Raw genomic sequence first — 18,024 nt, 5'->3', positions numbered from 1 at the left:
AGAACTCATTCACATCAGTCCCTGCCCCATTGGAGCTTACAGTCTAAATTACCTAATATAGACACACACTCACACACAGACAGAGAGGGAGACAGACTGACAGAGAGGGAGAGACTAGGGTCAATTTTGATAGCAGCCAATTAACCTACCAGTATGTTTTTGGAGTGTGGGAGGAAACCGGAGGACCCGGAGGAAACCCACGCAAACACAGGGAGAACATACAAACTCCACACAGATAAGGCCATGGTCGGGAATTGAACTCATGACCCCAGTGCTGTGAGGCAGAAGTGCTAACCACTACGCCACTGTGCTGCACATATACAATGGTAATTCCTACAAGACATGGATTTCCGAGCTTTGATCATTGTCTGGATGACCCTTTCCAACAGACTCTTCTGTCTAAGAATCGAGGATTCAACTGCCGAGCCGTCAAAGCTAGCCGTGCTAGGTCCTGATGGAAAAGCGGACCCTGGTTGAGAAGAACTTTCCTGAGAGGAAGATGCCAAGATCTTCTCGACCAGTCTGGTGCCAGAAGAATTTCTGCAAACCCTTTTGAATCTGATCTGTTTCAAGATCCGAGGCAACATTGAAATTGAAGGAAATAGATACACTAGACTCAACCTCCAGGGCACCGTCATGGCGTCCACCAAAAACGCCTGAGGGTCTCTCAGTCTGGCACAATACCTGTCCACATCTCTGGATGAAGGGAGAATTCTCCCAGCTGTATTGCATGCCGACTCTGGTAATGGGCTTCCCATTTGTCCACCCCTGGTATGGAGATCGCTGAAATGTCAGGAACCTGCTGCTCCGCTCAAGTCATGATCTTGGTAGTTTCTCTCATGGCCAGGGATTTCTTTGTTCCCCCTGGTGATTGATGTACTCTACCGTTGTGGCGTCTGATTAGATTCGAATAGGTCTGTGTGCAGCCTGAGCTGTGCCTGGACCAGAGCATTGTACACTGCCCTTAACTCGAGAACATTGATGGGCAACCTTGCCACCTCTCGAGTCCAGAAATCCTGCAATCTGAGTTAAAAGGTCACTGCCCCCCAGCCTAATAGGCTGGCATCTGTGGTAACAATTGTCAATTCCCAAACTAAGAAAGGACATCCTAGGTTGAGATACTCTGCCTGTAACCATCACATCCAGGACTGATGAGTTGCTGGTGAGAGGCAGAAAAATTGTATTTCCAGGCGAGTGTCAGGAGCCGTGGCGGCCGCGGCTCCCTTCTCCAGGATCCCAGGCTGTCATACTAACAGCTGGGAGGCCTCCTCCACTTTCACGTCCAGGCCGTCACCTAGGCTACAGCCAAGATGCTCTCAGTGTATGCGCCACGGCAAATAGGCAGCCGGGTGCGTGTGCAGATGGACCCACTGTTTGCTCAGCCCCCTTCGAGCAATAGGAGGAGTGCTGAGCTTATTAATTAAGCAGCTCATGGTGGCATATTAATTAAGCAATCCTTGCCCCTGATTGGGTAACCTCTGTATATAAGGCAGAGAGGACTTAGCCTCCCTACCGGTTATAGCTTCTGGACCCCTGGTTGCTGACCTGCTTTATGTTCCTCTGCACTCTGTTGCTATTTGGATTGACCTTTTCTTTGTGACCCTTGGCTTGTATTCAGCTTTTCTGCTGATTGCCCTGACTTCTGGTCTCTGGACCTGTTTCCGGGATATCCTTGTTTGCTGTCAGTCTTGACCTTATTGCATGTTCCTGACTATTCTGTCTTCTTCAGATCCTGGCCTGTCTACTGACTAATCGCTAACATCCAGATTAGCTCCTCCTACCTGTCCGCTGTGTTGTTGCTCATAAACTTGCACTATATTAGAGGTAAGTCCTGGTGGCATCCAAGTACCCGTGAGCGCTTCTAGCTCTACGGGAGAGGCAGCTGCTATAGGTGAAGACCTCTACATCAGTTCTGCAAGTTTATGACAAAGCCACCAGCTCCGACCTCTTCCTTTTGGCGAGGATTACCAGTTGGAAGGGTCATGAATGGATCCAAGCAAACTGTACTGCCTTGAAGGTATCGATTGTATTATCCCTTTCCAGAACAGGAGGTTGCGTCATGAGAGACCCACCTGAGTGTGGATGCTCCCATCAAGCATTTGCAAGTCAGCATTTATTCCTTTTCATATTTCTGCAAGAAAAAAACATTGTTTAACTTATGTGCAAAATAGAAAACTAATTTGCACTCCTAGCATAGTTTTGTCCAGGAGACTATTTCCTCAATTTTTTACTTAACTCTCCTTAATGAATCAGGCCCAATATCTTTAAGAAAAAATATATTTTTATGTGGGCGCTGCTGTGCGGGAGAGCAATTCCCGGCAGTGCAAAATGGGTGCCTGGAGTGTAAAACAGTGTAAATATGTGTGTTTTAAATGGAAAATGTATATAAAGTGAATGTGTATAGTAATAAAAATGCACTTACCTATCTCTTGATCCAGAGGGGGCTGCAGGAAAAGCCCTATATCACCGCCTGGCAGCCAGCTTTAGTGGCTGTCGGAGGGACTTACAAACTAGCCTCCTGGAATCAGATAGATGCAGGAGGTTCAGCGCCTCCTGGCGGTCAAAGGAGGCTAAGTCGCTTGTTGGAGCTCAAAGAGCTTCAGCTAGCGACAGGGCCCCGGGATCTGGCTGCTCTCCCCTGGTACTGTTTTCGGCCATGGGGGAGAGCCAGATCTCCTGGAAGTAGTTTTATGCGGGAGATTTAAAAGATAAATCTCCAGCCTCAGACTGTCTGGCAGCAGGAGAGGAGAGTGGGCTGAGCTCCCCTCTCCCTGGCAGCTCGTGAACACTGGGGAAATACACCCCCACCCCTGCCACTAGCTTCAATGATAAAATGTGTTAACCTCTCTGGACTGAGTCACGTGCAGCCTGCATGAATCAGGCCAGATTGGTTAAAGGGGCAGGAGGTCGGATTACCTCCTGCCAAGCTAGTCTCCAAAACTGTATAAAAAGAGACCTGTTTTTGCACTGAAATTGTTCCATCTGACCTTCTGATCACTAGTACCATACACTAGTGTGAACTGTCCTTATTAGGACACTTGAGCTAATCAACATCATTTGCTTCAAGAGCCTGCTTGACTAATACTCCCATGCTGTAATTCCAGTGACCTGCAGATTAGACCCAAATCTAATTAGTTATCTGGCTGTTCTGAGGTTTGTACCACTGCTCTGCCCGCTACCCAGTAGCTCTGGCCAGTGTGCTAAGACAAGGACGAACCATCCACAGCAATCCTGATCTAAAGGAAAAGGTCAGGGGTACGAGCCCAAGTGCCCAGTGAAGGGGGTACACTAGCAGCGACAGTTACCCAGAAGAATGCGGTTCTGGCTGCCGCTAAGGAGTCCAGTGGTGGCAGCAGTTTAAGCCCCTCCTACTGCGGTTAGAGGGCGCAATTGAGTTAAAGAAAAGGGAACTGGGGCAAGGCAAGCCCATCTGGTCCTCAGGAACAAAACAGACAGGGTGACATAGACGGTTCATCCTGTTACACCCGTTTACCTGTTGTTCACCTGTTGTGCTGCCTGTTCAACATCAGTGATATTAGGGCCTGTCTGACCGCGACGATCAGATCTTTCACCCCCTGCCTACTGGAAGGATCCTCCTCCCAGACAGACAAATTCTCAGTATCAGATTCTTCCACAATGTCACTGTCCTCCCGAATGGACAGATCTGTATCGGTCCCTAACGTCCTGAATATGGCACTGGGCCAGAGTGTTTACGCTGTCTACCAGCAGATGACTGCAACATTTTCTCAAGAGAAGAAGATACCCTGGACCGATCTTTCTAGATTTTGCACCCAGGTACGTTCTCGGGGTTCCCCGGAGGTGTCTAAATGTCTCTGCGATGCCTTTCCTGAAGGAATAGCATCTGTGTTCTATGAGAAAGGGTAGGAAAAACATTTGCACCTACCTTTTCAGAACTCTTTTGAGATCCGCAATGGACTATGCCAGTTCTATGCCGGCAGCACCGTCTCCGCTGCGCAAGGGGAGACTGGTGCTGCAGACGCGGCTTCCGCTGCGACCGAACTCACACTACCCTGGACAGGAGCTGGGTTCCTGGACACTGTTATAGTGTCATGTAACCCTTTTACCGGTAACCGTCACTAAAGCACTGTCGGCGCTCTCCCTGAGTACAGCCGCGGTGTTCACAGTGTGAACGCCGCATGATGAGGCTAAAAATAAACCTATTTTAAATAAAAATTAAGACTAGACTAAAAATGTGTCTTACTCGTTAGCCACTATTAAAAAAAAAAAAAAACAGAGCTTTCGGCTGGAGGGGCAGAGAGTGGAGGGGAGCAGGCTAGACAAGTTTTTAGTGCCGTGACTCCCACAGCGCCCTCTATACGCCAAGGTGAGCAGTGTTCCCCAACTGTATGTGCAAGATAAATATTATTATTGCTGTTTGGTGCTACAATTTTCTTAAATAAACCTATTTATTTTATTTTGGATATTTGCCTGGGTGATATTTGAACGTTTGATTGGTACCAGTAGTACCAGTAGGCCAGCTGTGCGGCACAGATTAAATACATTAAGCCCAGTATCCTCACACCTAGATAAGCATCATCTGAAAATCAGATATAGACAATGTGTTCAGTCACTGTGTGTTTCCTACAGATGGAACTAGTAACAGAAATACCCCAGAGAGATGTCCCCGTCTTCTTTATTCTCGGGACTGTATAGAGGAAAATCCCAGTATCCCACAGGAATATCAGGTAAAATAATTGAGAGTCTCACCAAATACAAAATGACACTGAACTATATTATCTGTATATAAGATGTGTGGATTTTTTACACTAATATGCTTTTATTTAAGTTCAGTTTATTAAACATTATTAAATATGTTTATTGTTTAGAGGGTTATATAGGGTGTATGTGTGACTGTAATTAAAGTTGAAGTTATAGAGGAATATAATGAGCATGTAAAACCAGTATATGACATTAATAAACATGACAGGCTGTGTATTACTCAGCTGAATGTACGTGTAATAACTGGATACATAAACTAAATATGTCCACCCTGCTCGCTCTCACTCCTCTGCAGCAGGATAACATGTTAGGGGGGAGGTGCTTCTCTATCTAAGGAGGAAGAGTTTGATTGACAGCTTGGCAGACTTTCTGTGCAGAAATACATTGTGTGAATTGGTTGATTCCTACACACGGGAGAGGCCAGTGAAGTAGATGAGGGAGGAGCAGCAAGTGTCTGTAATGGAGTGGGTGATACGATACAGGGCTATAGTGGAATGTCAGGGTAACACTAAATAATGTATTTTCTCATTCATCATATTTTTGGGACACTGCTGAACCATAGGTTTTTAATTTACTTTATTTTTTCTTAAGTAGGCTGCTTGGGCAGAGACTATAGTGTTGTCTATGAGCTCACTGCTTGAGAGGCATAATCAGTAGTTCAATGCTTTTCTTCACACACCTCATTTTTATGGCTCCCCTGGGGGTTCACCCGGTCATCAGAGAGGATAGCGAGTGTGGCAATGTGCATAACGCTGGCTGAAGGGTCTGAACTCCAGGAATGGTGGGTCCTGCAAGATAGCCTCTGTCCCTTCAAAGGCGTGAGGCATGTCCTGAGGAGTGAACACATCTCTCCAAATCTTCTCTTAGGAGGGGATCCTTTCCTTATTGGGTACCAGTCCAGGAGTCTCCCTGGTTCCAAAACCTTGAAAAGTCTGTGCAGGGTTTGGTACATGTGTCTTCCTCATTGGAGAGGTTTGTGGAGACTTTGTCGGCCAACATTTCTCGTAAGCATCAGGGACATGCCCATTTCCTAGGAGATTCCGAATCTGAACTCTTCTCTCAGGAAAAAGGTGAAATTCCGGGTCAGAATATGAGGACCTGACAGGATGAGGGAATGATTACTCCAGCAGACAAGTTATTGAGGAACTGGTCCTCTGAGAAACCCTCAATGTTCAGAATGCGGAGGTTCTGGAAGTTTCCTTATTTACAGATCCTGACCGTATCCGTATCAGAATACAAGTCCCTGCGCTCTACCTAACGTCTGGATTGTGTGATCCCACTGTCTGCCACCAAATGTGAGGATACAAGGTTTTTAGAATCGAAGTTCACTAGGTTACTCTGCCCCCCCCTTCCCCCTTGGATACAGAAATTACACAGGCAAGGAGGAGAACGAAAGATAAAATGCTATATTTACTTTTCTTACAGTAAACAACAGAATATAAGACTGCACACTTTAAACAATAGGTCCGCGAATCACCAGTGTCAACAGTAGTCCCAGCAAAGTTCCCCACCCACCTTAGCCATGCAGAAGTACCACAGGCAAAAGAGTCTGTCAACAGAAGGTCCAGGTAGTCTTGTTATCTTGCCGCTTGGCCAACTCTCTATCAGCGTGGTGGGGCTCTTTGTGTCAGTCTCCCCACTCTTGTGGGCACACCAATTTGCCCAGAACCTAGTGAGTATCTCCCGATAGAGTGAGATGATGACAGGTCCCAAGATGGGGCAACAGCCTACTTCCCCAAGTACAGAATAGCGATGATCATCTACTGGTAGAGAACAGAAACTCTTCATCCGTCAGCCCAACACCTTCCTGGAATCAGTCCTCCAGAATGAATTCCCCCTCCTGCCTCCTTCGGGGCGGTCATGGAGTCTTCTGCTCCGGCCAGGCCTTGTAAGTCAAGGCCCGTTATATCATCTCTGTTTAGAACATCTAGCTTTAACAGAATGACCATTGAAGCCATGATCCTTCAAGCTAAGGGTTTGTCTGATCACATGGTGCAAATCATGCTTAGGGCTCCGAAACCGGTTTCAGCTAAAATAAAGCATTGTGTCTGGAGTATATATATTACCTGGGTTGAAAAGAAGGGGTATCCTGCCTCTTCTTTTTAGTTGTCCAGCTTACTTAAGTTCTTTCAAGACAGGCTGGACGCTGGTTTGATCCTTAGTTCGCTTAAGGGTTAGGTGTCAGCTCTTCTGTCTTCTTTCAAACAAAGATGCCAGGTGTACAAACATTCATACAGGTGGTGTTTCATGTGCAGCCTCTGTAGTTCCTCCGGTATTGCCAAGGGATTTAAACTTGGTGTTGAATGCTTTGCAGGATTCTCCTTTTGAACCATTGGACATGGTGGATTTGAATTTTCTAAAGTGGAAGACGGTCTTCCTTTTAGCCGTTTTTTTTAGGCTAGAAGGGTTTTGGAGCTCGCAACATTTTCCTGCAAGTCTCCTCCTCATCTTCCTGATGATAGATTGGCTCATCGAACAAAGCCTTCTGTCCTCACTAAGGTGGTTTCCAGATTCCACAAAAATTAGGATATTGTTATCCAACCCTGAACAAATGTCGATCTTTGGAGGATGAGGTTTCTCTTTGTTCTCTGGATGTGGTCCACATGACTATTGCTCACTGGATTATGGCTGTAATCAGTCAGGCATCTAATGGGGCTGGGCAGCCTGTTCCAGATAATCTTAGGGCTCACTCCACTAGGTCAGTGTGCGCTTCTTGGGCGGCACAACATGGTGCCTCGACTGAGCAGCCACCTGGTTCTTCATTCACACTCTTACTCCGTTTTACAGGTTTTATGTGTTTGCATCAGGGGATGCCACTTTTGGGAGAAAGGTGCTTTGTTCCATTCCTTCTGAGCATTTCCCACCGATGATTGTGACTACTGGGCGCCCACCGTTAATGCTCTAGTTTCTTCTTTTGTGTGACATGTTGTGTTTTTTGTTCGAGAGGATGGTGTTGTTTTCCTCTTTCTCTGTTATGCTCTTTATATGTCTCCTTTTCTGTGGGGCTTAGTTAAACATAAACTACAGCCTAATGAGGAGAGGAGTATACTGGGGAAAGTGCTAGGACTAGGTATCCACTTTCTTAAAGTGCCCAATGCTTATTCTCACTACACTGTACCCCGTTCCCCCAGTGGACTAAAAGAAATTAATTTTATGTAAGAAAAAAATCCTATTATATCCCTGGAGGTGGAAAATTCTAGCAATAGTTAGCCCACTACTTAACCCCAAAACAAGAGTTTCCTAGGGGCAAATAATTAGAGAAGAAAACACAAAAGTATTTTTTTTTAATTTAATTAATTTTAGATCCATACAGCAGAGGTCTCTCCTAATAAATGTAAATCTCGAGTGAATAGGTCCAGTGAATAGGTGAAACATATATCTCATTGTTTGAGAGTAAAGATAAACGTGATTAACTGAACTGTGTCAATGTTATGACGATTAACATTAAGGTGCAAATAATTTAGCTGTCAATTGACATTTCGTACTCATCCCCAGGGGATGTGTCTGGGTGATGACTGTATCATTGTGTGTCAGGTTCCTATAAGGTGTGAGGATGTCACTGTTTATTTCTCCATACAGGATTGGGGATATTTTGAAGGACACAAGGATCTGTACAAGGACGTGATGATGGAGAATCACCAGCCCCTCACATCACTGGGTAAGATAAGATTTAACCACACCCCTGTCTGTGTCTATAGGAGATGCCTTAACCACATGTAACAATATATATGTGTACAGTGTGAATTGTTTATAGTTTGTAGTAGAATTTGCTTTGCTTAGGAAGTAAATGTCTGCATTACAACACAATGTGTCTCCACTAAAAAGTGTACTACTCTATTGTTGCTGTTGAGCGTTGGGTGGAGTGTATGTTGTGGCGTAGTGCCTGGTGAGGGCTTTGTGTGGTAGGTTAAGGACTTTGTTTGTATTCTTCTCTGGGTGTCTTTAAATGTACAGAGCACCATGTTTGCTGAAAACTTACTACAAAAGTGTTGGTGGTGGTGTTTGTGAAGATGGTTGTGATGAGCAAATACAAGAATAAAGGGGAGAAATAGGATAGATCATATGTAATGTAGTGATGATAAAGGATGTTGAAAGATAGAGGATAATGGATTCTAATGAAATGCAGAAATGTGTGTATTTTTCTAATAAAAGTAAATGACTAGATTGTATAGCAGAGTATGTGCTAATAATGACAATATGGTGAATGAATAAAAAGTGTTTTACCAGTACTTCAGTAGCTAACACAGTGGAGTTGGAGGAGAAGAAACGGTAGAGAGAGGAGGGAAAAGGGTCCTGCTCGTAAGAGCTTACATCCTAGAGGGAGGGTAAACAGACAGGAGGCATAATGGGGAGTCAGAGGGGATCAATTACAAGAGGAACGAGTAGCAGGACAGGGGATGAGAGGTGAGGAGATTAGCCATGGAGAGAAGGTTAGGTGTATGGGTGCTATGCTTTGAGGAACAGATGAGTTTTAAGTGGTCGTTTGAAGGTGTACAAATTAGGGGACAGTCGGATGGAGCATGGGAGGTCTTACAGTGGGTGGGGTCAGCCCGGGAGAAATCTTGGATTCTGGAGTGGGATAAGGTGATCAGAGTGGAGGAGAGGCGACGATCATTGGCTGATGCAGGAAGTGGGATGGGGTGTGAATGGAGAGGAGGTTGGAGATGTATGGGGCAGTGGAGTGGGCAAGGACCTTGTAGGTGAGGGTAAACAGCTTGAAAAGGATTCTGTAGAGGAAGGGGTGCCAGTGTAAAGCAAGGCAGAGAGGCGAGGCAGAAGAGGAGCGGCGATAGAGGAAGATGAGTCTTGCAGCCGCATTGAGTATAGACCTGAGTGGGGTGGGAAGAGAGAGGGTGAGGCCAGTGAAAAGCAGGTTGCAGTAATCAAGACAGGAAATAATGAGTGCATGGATGATGGTTTTCGTGGCATCCTGAGAATGGAAGAGGCGGATGCAGGAGATGTTGAAGAGGATTGGGCTAGTGACTGAATGTGGAGGGCAAATGAGAGGGAAGAGCCAAGGGTGACCCCCAGGCAGCGGAGTTGGGAAATGCAAGAGATGGTGGTTTTGTTAGCAGATATAGAGCGATGATCTGGAAGGAGGGAAGCAATGTTAATTTTGTAAAAATGTGAAGATATCCAAGACTAGACGGCAGAAAGGCAGTCGGATACATGAGAAAGAAGGAGGGGGGGGGGATCAGGAGAAGAGATATATAGTTGAATGTAATCAGTATGATAAAGCTAAAGCAGTATGGAAAGCATATTAAGTGCAGGATGAAATCTGGATTACCATGAATTGCTTCTGAAACTGTTATTTCTCTGATCAGAGATGATATTGGAGACTAAAAGAGGTCTCCAATATCAGATCTCCAATGAGATCACCCAGGGAGGTAGTGTACAGCAAAAAGAGTAGAGGTCCAAGAACCAAGCCTTGAGGAACTCCTACAGGGAGGGCGGAAGGGGACGGAAGAACCAGAAATGGATACAGAGAAGGAGCGGTTGCCGAGGTAGGAGGAGAACCAAGTGAGGACAGAGCCAGAGATGCAGAGAGAAAAAAGAGTGTGCAACAGTATGGGTTGGTCAACGGTGTCGAAAGCTGCGGAGAGGTCTAGGAGGATGAGCAAGGAGAAGTGACCCTTAGATTAGCCACAAGAAGGTTGTTAGTAACTTTGGCCAGGTTGGTTGCGTTGGAGTGGAGGGGGTGGAAACCGGATTGGAGAGGGTTCAGGAGGGAGTTGTCAGAGAGGTGCCTAGTGCCACTCTTTCCTCACAGATCCAATCCCCCCTGCTACCCATACTCTAATATTAGCTGCGTTATATGCTTAGATTTTCATCCCTTGTTGCAAAGTGTTAAATCTTATTATACATTTGCTGCAAGGAGGGAGACCTGGGCATTTCCAGTGATTAGCTACCAAACATATGACTGCATTGACAATTTGTAGAGATAAATTTTGTTAGTGTTTCTTCAGACCCTCAATGATAGACGCAGAAGAAAAGACCAAAGGGTAAATGTTTCAAAGTGAGATTCTGGCAAATAGCCACTAATTGCATTTGCTTCAGAGCGTAAGGTGACCTCCTATTGTCTGAAGCCCCTGGGATTCCTCTTGATACTATCATGAGTAGTGGTGATCAAACACTAAAATTGCTTCAGTGTAAGAGCGGTAGAGGGGAGGAGGCGGTGATGATGGGGGACTTGCTAACGAGTAATTCTGTAGAGTTTGGAAGGTCTCTGAATGCTTTGGTCTGGGGGCCATAGCCTTTTTGGGTTAATGCTGAAAGCCACAACAATAGCACATAAGGAATAGTCAATGGGATTTATACTCTTGTTTTGCAAAATTTATAGTGAGTGTAAAGTAATATTTCATAAAGCTAATCACCTTTAATTTTTCTCAATAGAACTACATACAGATCCATCTGCTCTTATTAAGGAGGAATCTGTCTCATGTGAAGGAGGAAATCTCACTGATATTCATATATCCACATATCGTACGCAATATACATCTACTCATGCTAAGGAAGAGTCTGTATCATGTGAAGAAGGAAATCTCCCACACACTGACATTTATACATCAACAGATTATACACAATTTACATCTACTCTTATTGAAGTGAAATCGGAATCTTCTTTCAATGGAGAACAAAGTTTTAATAACCTCAGCTATGTTAGTAACCAGAGGGAAAATGTGAATGATCACACTGTAGACAAATCTTGGTATTGTTCTGAATGTGGGAAGTGTTTTACTGCAAAAAGAAACTTTCTTGTACATCAGAGGATTCACACAGGAGAGAAACCATATTCTTGCTCTGAATGTGGGAAATCATTTAATAGTAAATCAGATTGCAATAAACATCAGAAAATTCACACAGGAGAAAAACCATATTCTTGCTCTGAATGTGGGAGATCATTTAATAGTAAATCAGTTTGCAATAAACATCAGAAACTTCACACAGGAGAAAAACCATATTCTTGCTCTGAATGTGGGAAATGTTTTATCAGTAAATCACGGCTTATTATACATCAGCGAATTCACACAGGAGAGAAACCATATTATTGCTCTGAATGTGGCAAATCATTTAATAGTAAATCATATTGGAATAAACATCAGAAAATTCACACAGGAGAGAAACCTTATTCCTGCTCTGAGTGCGGTAAATGTTTTTCCTTTAAATCAAATCTTGTTGAACATCAGAGAATTCATACAGGAGAGAAGCCTTATTCTTGCTTGGAGTGTGGTAAATGTTTTTCCTGTAAAACAGATCTTGTTGTACATCAGAGAATGCACACAGGAGAGAAACCATATTCTTGCTCTGAATGTGGGAAATCATTTGCTAGTAAATCACACTGCAATGCACATCAGAAAATTCACACAGGATAAAAATCATATTCTTTCTCTGAGTGTGGAGAATGCTTTACGAAAATTGAAAACTTCTTAGCCATCAGAGATGTCACACAGTAAGTAAAACACCTTTACCACACTCTTGCTCTGAGTGTCTTGTTGTACATCAGAGAATGCATACGGAAGAGAAACATTATCCTTGCTCTGAATGTGGGAAATTGTTTACAAATTAAGCATCCTTAATTAAACAGAGAAGTCACAAGTAAGAGGCCATACATTTGCTCAGAGTGTGGGAAAAGTTTTAACCAGAATTCAAACTTTGCTCCACATAAAAAAAACATGAGTATACCCATGTTTGTGTTCTGAGTTGGGGAAAGGTTTACGCAGGAAGTCAAGCTTTGTTGTGCATCAAAATGTGGGAAATGGAAGTCGCACTGGAGAGAAACGGTAGCTTTTCTCAAATATGGGAATGTTTTGTGAGTTAAATCTGTCCCGACATCTATAGTTCTATTTATGATTTGACTAAAATTGCAGTTGCCTTAAAATTGTCCTGCCAAAATATTTGCAGAGATATGTACAATTTCCTGTACCCTGACAGATCTTAAGATGTTTAATATTATAATTGCATTTGAAGTGCAGCTGAGTATAAGCTCTTCTTCTCTGTCATCAACCATTTTCAGGTTGATTGCAGTGTCCTGTGTGTTGAAAGTTACTCCCCTCACAGTCGCTACTTTTTCTGAAATATCTTCCATTCTGGGAAGCTGCCGAAAGTTTTAAATATGTATTTGGAAATGCCATATTTTGGGTTTAGTTATCCTTCAAGTGTAGACGATTTATTTGTCATATATTAATGAGTTGAATAAAATGATGCAGAATAATAGTAGTACAGACTGATGGTACATTAAACATAAGATATTTAGGGAAGTTGGGGGGGGGGAGTTTATTAAAATTCCCTCACTGAAGTGAAGGTACACTGAGTATGAGGACATGTGAAGGACTATTTTATGGAAGAGTGGCTGAGTGGGATGGGCTTGCAGGAAAAATTGTTCAGGCAGCCCACACTATGCATAGGATGGGGTAGGGTGTTAACCCTTTGCATGGTGGCTATCTTTGTGGTGGGGAGTGTGCTATTTCTGCACAGCACCTTATTGTCTGGGCTTCCCTCACAAAGGGCTGCCAGGAATACATAACAGATCTTTCTTCTAAATGGTCAGGAGGCTGTTAAAGTCACTTTTACTCTGAACTTGTGTATGTTTAGCAGCCACAGTTAGCTTATCTGGGTACTGCAGCTTTGCTCTGTACTTTGCATCTGTTTTGTAGTCCACTTTCAGCTTGTCATTGTGCCCTGCTGCTGTCCACTCTATCTCCCTGGATATCAATTGTTGGGTGGACAAGTTCAGGATGGAGTCCATGAGGACTGTAATCTACAGCAGGAAGCAAGGTGAGTCCATGGTGTCGTTGGACATCAGTACTTGCATATTCCAATCTTGGAGGAAGGGGACACTAGTGTCTTCCCAGATTCACTGTATTGTCCCACTAGTTTTAGTGTGGGCTATGCGTTTTGGCTTGTCTTTAGTGTCAATGTGTGAGGACTCTGTCCATATTTTGAATTAAGCCTGTCCTACCTCTCTGCTACCAGTGATGCTGCTTTTATACCTGGACAGTTTCTCCTTGCCTGCAAGGGGTTAAACCCTCACCATCTGATCTGTATCATGATCACCTGTGGCTGGCCTTTTTAAGACTGTTCCCCCACAGACTGGTGCCTTAAAGGATCTCGTGAAGATCACATATTGGAGTCCGTTCATTTTTGTTTAAAAGTCCTCTGCACAGATGGTCTCCTCCTTTTAAGGTGATGCACTTTGCATTGTTTCAGATCGAGCTTATGGAATGAATTTCACCATCATCAGCTGGGCCAGTTATCTGAATGTTTCTAAGGATGTGCTCTCCTGGTGACTGAAGGGAGACTCCCTCGATAGGGGGTGACCTTTCACCTTGGTATATCTACACTTTTCTACAGATACAAGGCTGGGAGTCTGCCACTCTTCAGTGCAGCTCCAGGTTTTTGGGACTCCAGGGTATTGCAATCGGTTTTCAATGTCCTAGTCAGAGCAGGGTGTCCTGGGGAGGAAGGGCTGTTGAAATGCAATTAGACTATGAAATTGCAGTGTCGTACCTCATTCATGAGGTAGGAACTAAGAGTGTACTGGTCATGAGGACCCCGCCATCTTGGCAATATTCACTCTAGGGATGGAATTCTGAGATGCAATTTGTCTCTTGGACATTTTCAGTTGTGGCATCTGCCTCTAAGACCAGGCTAGCTGTGTCAGGTTTCTTTCTGCTTCGGAGTTTCTTGGCTGGCTTTCACGGCGCGCCTCTTAATGCCATGGTCCTTAAGTCCTAGGTCTCCCTGACAGTGTGGTTCAGATCATGGTCTGGTCTGGGCTAGGACGCCGATTTTAGAAGGGATTTCCTATTTCTTCTTTGCAGTTTGGACTGTTTACTTGTCTTCTTGCTGGAGGGTGGTTTGAGATTTAGTTCCTTGAAAGTGCAGGTGCCTGCATTATTAGGTTTCCTTTGTGAAAACTGGTATGTGTACTGGAACTACAGCCTTTCAGACAGCAATGCACGTTACAGCATCCTGGTAGCACTTACCCTGGTACTGACAGTCTTGCAGCACTTTTTATTTTCGCACATTGGATTCTGAGTCCAATAAGGGACACTGGACACCCCCACTTTATGCTCTTTGTTCATTTTTTAATCACCTTGTTAAGGTTCTTGTTCCAGTTGTTTGTTGTTCTCTCCTCTCCCTTTTGTTCTGTAGTTCTGGTTTCGTCCTCAGGGCTTTGGTAGGAAAAATATGAAATCATCTTGCCACTGAAGTGTAGAGGAGGATGAGGAGCTTAAGTTTTGGCTTTTGAAAAGTGCCTAGACACCTGTTACCATACTCTACGCCTCAAGCATATACAATGTCCCCCATTAAGGATTAAATGTAAGGACAAAAGTTCCATTTTAATACTGCTCCATATAGTAACATTGGACTAACCTGTAACCTAGACGACTCAAATGCATCCTTTCAATGTCAAATCCCTATGCTTTGGTTGTGCTTCCCATTTTGTCCATGAATGTGAACTTAATAAAAAAAAACAGTCCACCTGAAACCTGGCACTAGTTGTACGTTTAATACAGTGAAAGCATTTCAATAAATGCCCTGTCAACTGTTTTGTGCTGATTTCTTATCTGTCAGCAAAACAACCTTGTGAATCCTTAACAATTACTTTATATACCTGTATTAAACTGCTTTATATGACATAATAATCTGCATGGAAAACCTGATCAATGATAAAGAGAATATGAATAAACACATAAGCACATTTGTAATTTTCTTACACATCATTATTCATGCAGGTGGTATACGCTGTTCTTATATATGTGTGTGCAGAATGTGGGAAATGTTTTACCTGTAGTTCAGCTGTTTGTTTGTTTTTTGATATGTGACATAGGAGAGAACCATATTTATGCTCCTAATGAGAAATGTTCTGTGAACAAACCCAAACTATGTGCACATGAGATAATCCACAGGTAGGAAATGTGTTTGTTATTATAGAGATATAGCTTAATGTCAAAGGTTTTCTCTGTTAAAAATCGATACATTGAATAAAACTACATTTAAGTTGACTCATCTGCTCTTCCTAATCTCATTTATTGTAAGAAAAGCAACTCGTGACATATCAGTGTATACATTATATGATGTATACATTTGTTTGTACAAAACTTCTTTCAAAGTTGTTCTTTATCTCTGGATAGTATAGGGGAAACAATATCATGTGAATCTGACTGTATAAAATATAAAGTAGAGGATATATAGGGACCGATGTAAAGTTGCAGGTAAGTGCATTTGTGCATTGTATAGAAGCGTATTGGTGCAAAATTGATACATTGCATATCTGGTGTCCGTATTTTTAGTTGCTTCTATCACTTACGGCCCCTAGCACTTAAAGAAGCGGTTTAGGTGCATTAACGTACAACTGCAGTACAGTAAGGATGTGGAGTCACAAATGGAGCACACCCTCTGAGTTAAGTAGATCTTGACATTCATTAGGTACAAGATGTACATTTTGCACCTACATAAACTAGATGCAAGTTTTGAAGATGGTTGATGCCTCTTTGCTCCAGACGCTTCAATACAACTCAAAATACAGCCGTGGACACACAAGTGTGCATGCATGTGTTGTGTGTCATATGCCAACAGGTCATTTTTATGGCCAGCAGTAAAACAGACTTATATGGATTCTCTATTCTAATTTGTCTGTATTAGCTGATGCTGAGCTGTGTAGGGTTATTAGCCTAGAGCAAGATCGTATCTTGGTAGAAGAAAAACATTTAGACAAAATGCATACTAGGCCATGTAATGGCAGATGAAATATAGTACAGATATATACAGTATAATGTTATATATCTCAGCTGTAGTGATTATTGTGCTACTTAATATTATTATACCTGAGCTCCCTTCAGCTGTGTACCCAGGGACTAATGGAGACATCTCCCTCCCCAGATCCAAATTACAGGTCTGTGCTTTGGCTTCTGTCCCTGCCACCAGTACCTTAATTATTTTCACGCCCCCGAAAATATTTGAATTGAGAATATTTATTTTAGGAACAAGTAACCAATCACACTGTAATATAATATGGAAGGGGAAAGCAACACCACAAATGGCATACTCACTGTGCCACTCTCTGAAGTGTCCTTGTGCACGGTCAGATTGAGGCTTTTCTTACTCCTACTACCACATAGGCAGTGTCACTACAGGGTCAGCAGAGAGATAACATCACCAGACTCGTAGAACTGGACTATAAAGGACGTGGATATAGGACTCTCAGGGTCCTCTGAAGATTCTACCAGAAATTGTAGCTCTCAAAAGTATCCAAGTAACCTGTTGTCTCTGGGCAACTCTCTGTTATCCCTGTTCTAATTTCCACAGCAGATTCTGGATAAAGGGGGACGTTTTCTCTCATGACCAAAAAAAAGAAAATATATAGCTAGGTCTGGAAAATTTTTGGACAGTGACACAATTTGTGCTCTGTACACCACCACAATGGATTTGTAATTAAACAATGGAGATGTAATTGAAGGGCAGACTTTCAGCTTTAATTCAAGGGGTTGAACAAAAATATTGTATGAAACGTCTAGGAATCGCAAACATTTTTATACACAGTCCCCTATTTTCAGGGGCTCAAATTAAATTTGATAAATTAACATATTCATAAATAATATGTTCGTTTTTAATACTTTGTAACAAAATTTTAAGCAAAGACTACCTGAAGTCTGGAACCCAGGGACATCACCAAATGCTGGGTTTCCTCCTTTGTTATGCTTTGCCAGGTCTTTACTGCCTTTTAGTTTTGTCATCAGCAAGTGAAATGCAATATCGATCGGGTTGAGATCAGGTGATTGGCTCAGCCATTGCAGAATAATCCACGTCAATCTTAAAAATCTCCTGATTTGCCTTCACAGTATGTTTTGACTGCATGGTGTGGGGTACACAGCAACAGCTTCCAAATGCCACACTTGGAATCAACTCCAGACTTTTTCCCTGTTTCATTCATAAAGAAATAATGAAGGAATAGCCCACACATGTCCATGAAACAGCTTTTAAGTCAATTGTCCAATTACTTTTGGTCCCTTGAAAAAGAGGGGTCTACATATTAAACAGCTCTAAATCCTAAGACCTTTCACCAATTTGGGTGTGAATACCCTCAAAGCTGTCAGTCTGCACTTTAGACCCATATTCATTATATTACTGTAACTTGAATATGTTTTGGTAAACAGCTAAAATAATAATTGTGTCAGTGTCCAAATATATATGGACCTAACTAGACACTGCAAAAAAGATATTTGGTAGAGTACGAAAATGTGCTCACCTGGACAATTGGTGAGAAGCGCTTTTACAAGG

General features: G+C 43.1%; 1 protein-coding gene across 16 annotated transcripts in view; it reads left to right on the top strand.

The window, feature by feature from the left end:
- LOC142159778 (uncharacterized) overlaps nucleotides 1–18,024 on the top strand; it is a 627,000-nt gene that overhangs the window by 446,653 nt on the left and 162,323 nt on the right. Inside the window, exons 15-16 of one of the 16 annotated variants that reach the window (XM_075214476.1) lie at nucleotides 4,609–4,706; nucleotides 8,320–8,398. The exons of the other annotated variants lie outside the window; for them this stretch is intronic. Of the exons in view, the coding sequence (XP_075070577.1) occupies nucleotides 4,609–4,706; nucleotides 8,320–8,398 (177 nt within the window). The remainder of the gene's footprint in view (nucleotides 1–4,608; nucleotides 4,707–8,319; nucleotides 8,399–18,024) is intronic. 16 annotated transcript variants of the gene reach the window in all.

This window comes from Mixophyes fleayi, chromosome 6 (genome assembly GCF_038048845.1).
Source record: "Mixophyes fleayi isolate aMixFle1 chromosome 6, aMixFle1.hap1, whole genome shotgun sequence".
Taxonomy (NCBI): domain Eukaryota; kingdom Metazoa; phylum Chordata; class Amphibia; order Anura; family Limnodynastidae; genus Mixophyes; species Mixophyes fleayi.
The sequence above is the reverse complement of the archived record's forward strand: the minus strand, read 5'-3'. Positions and strand labels throughout refer to the sequence as shown.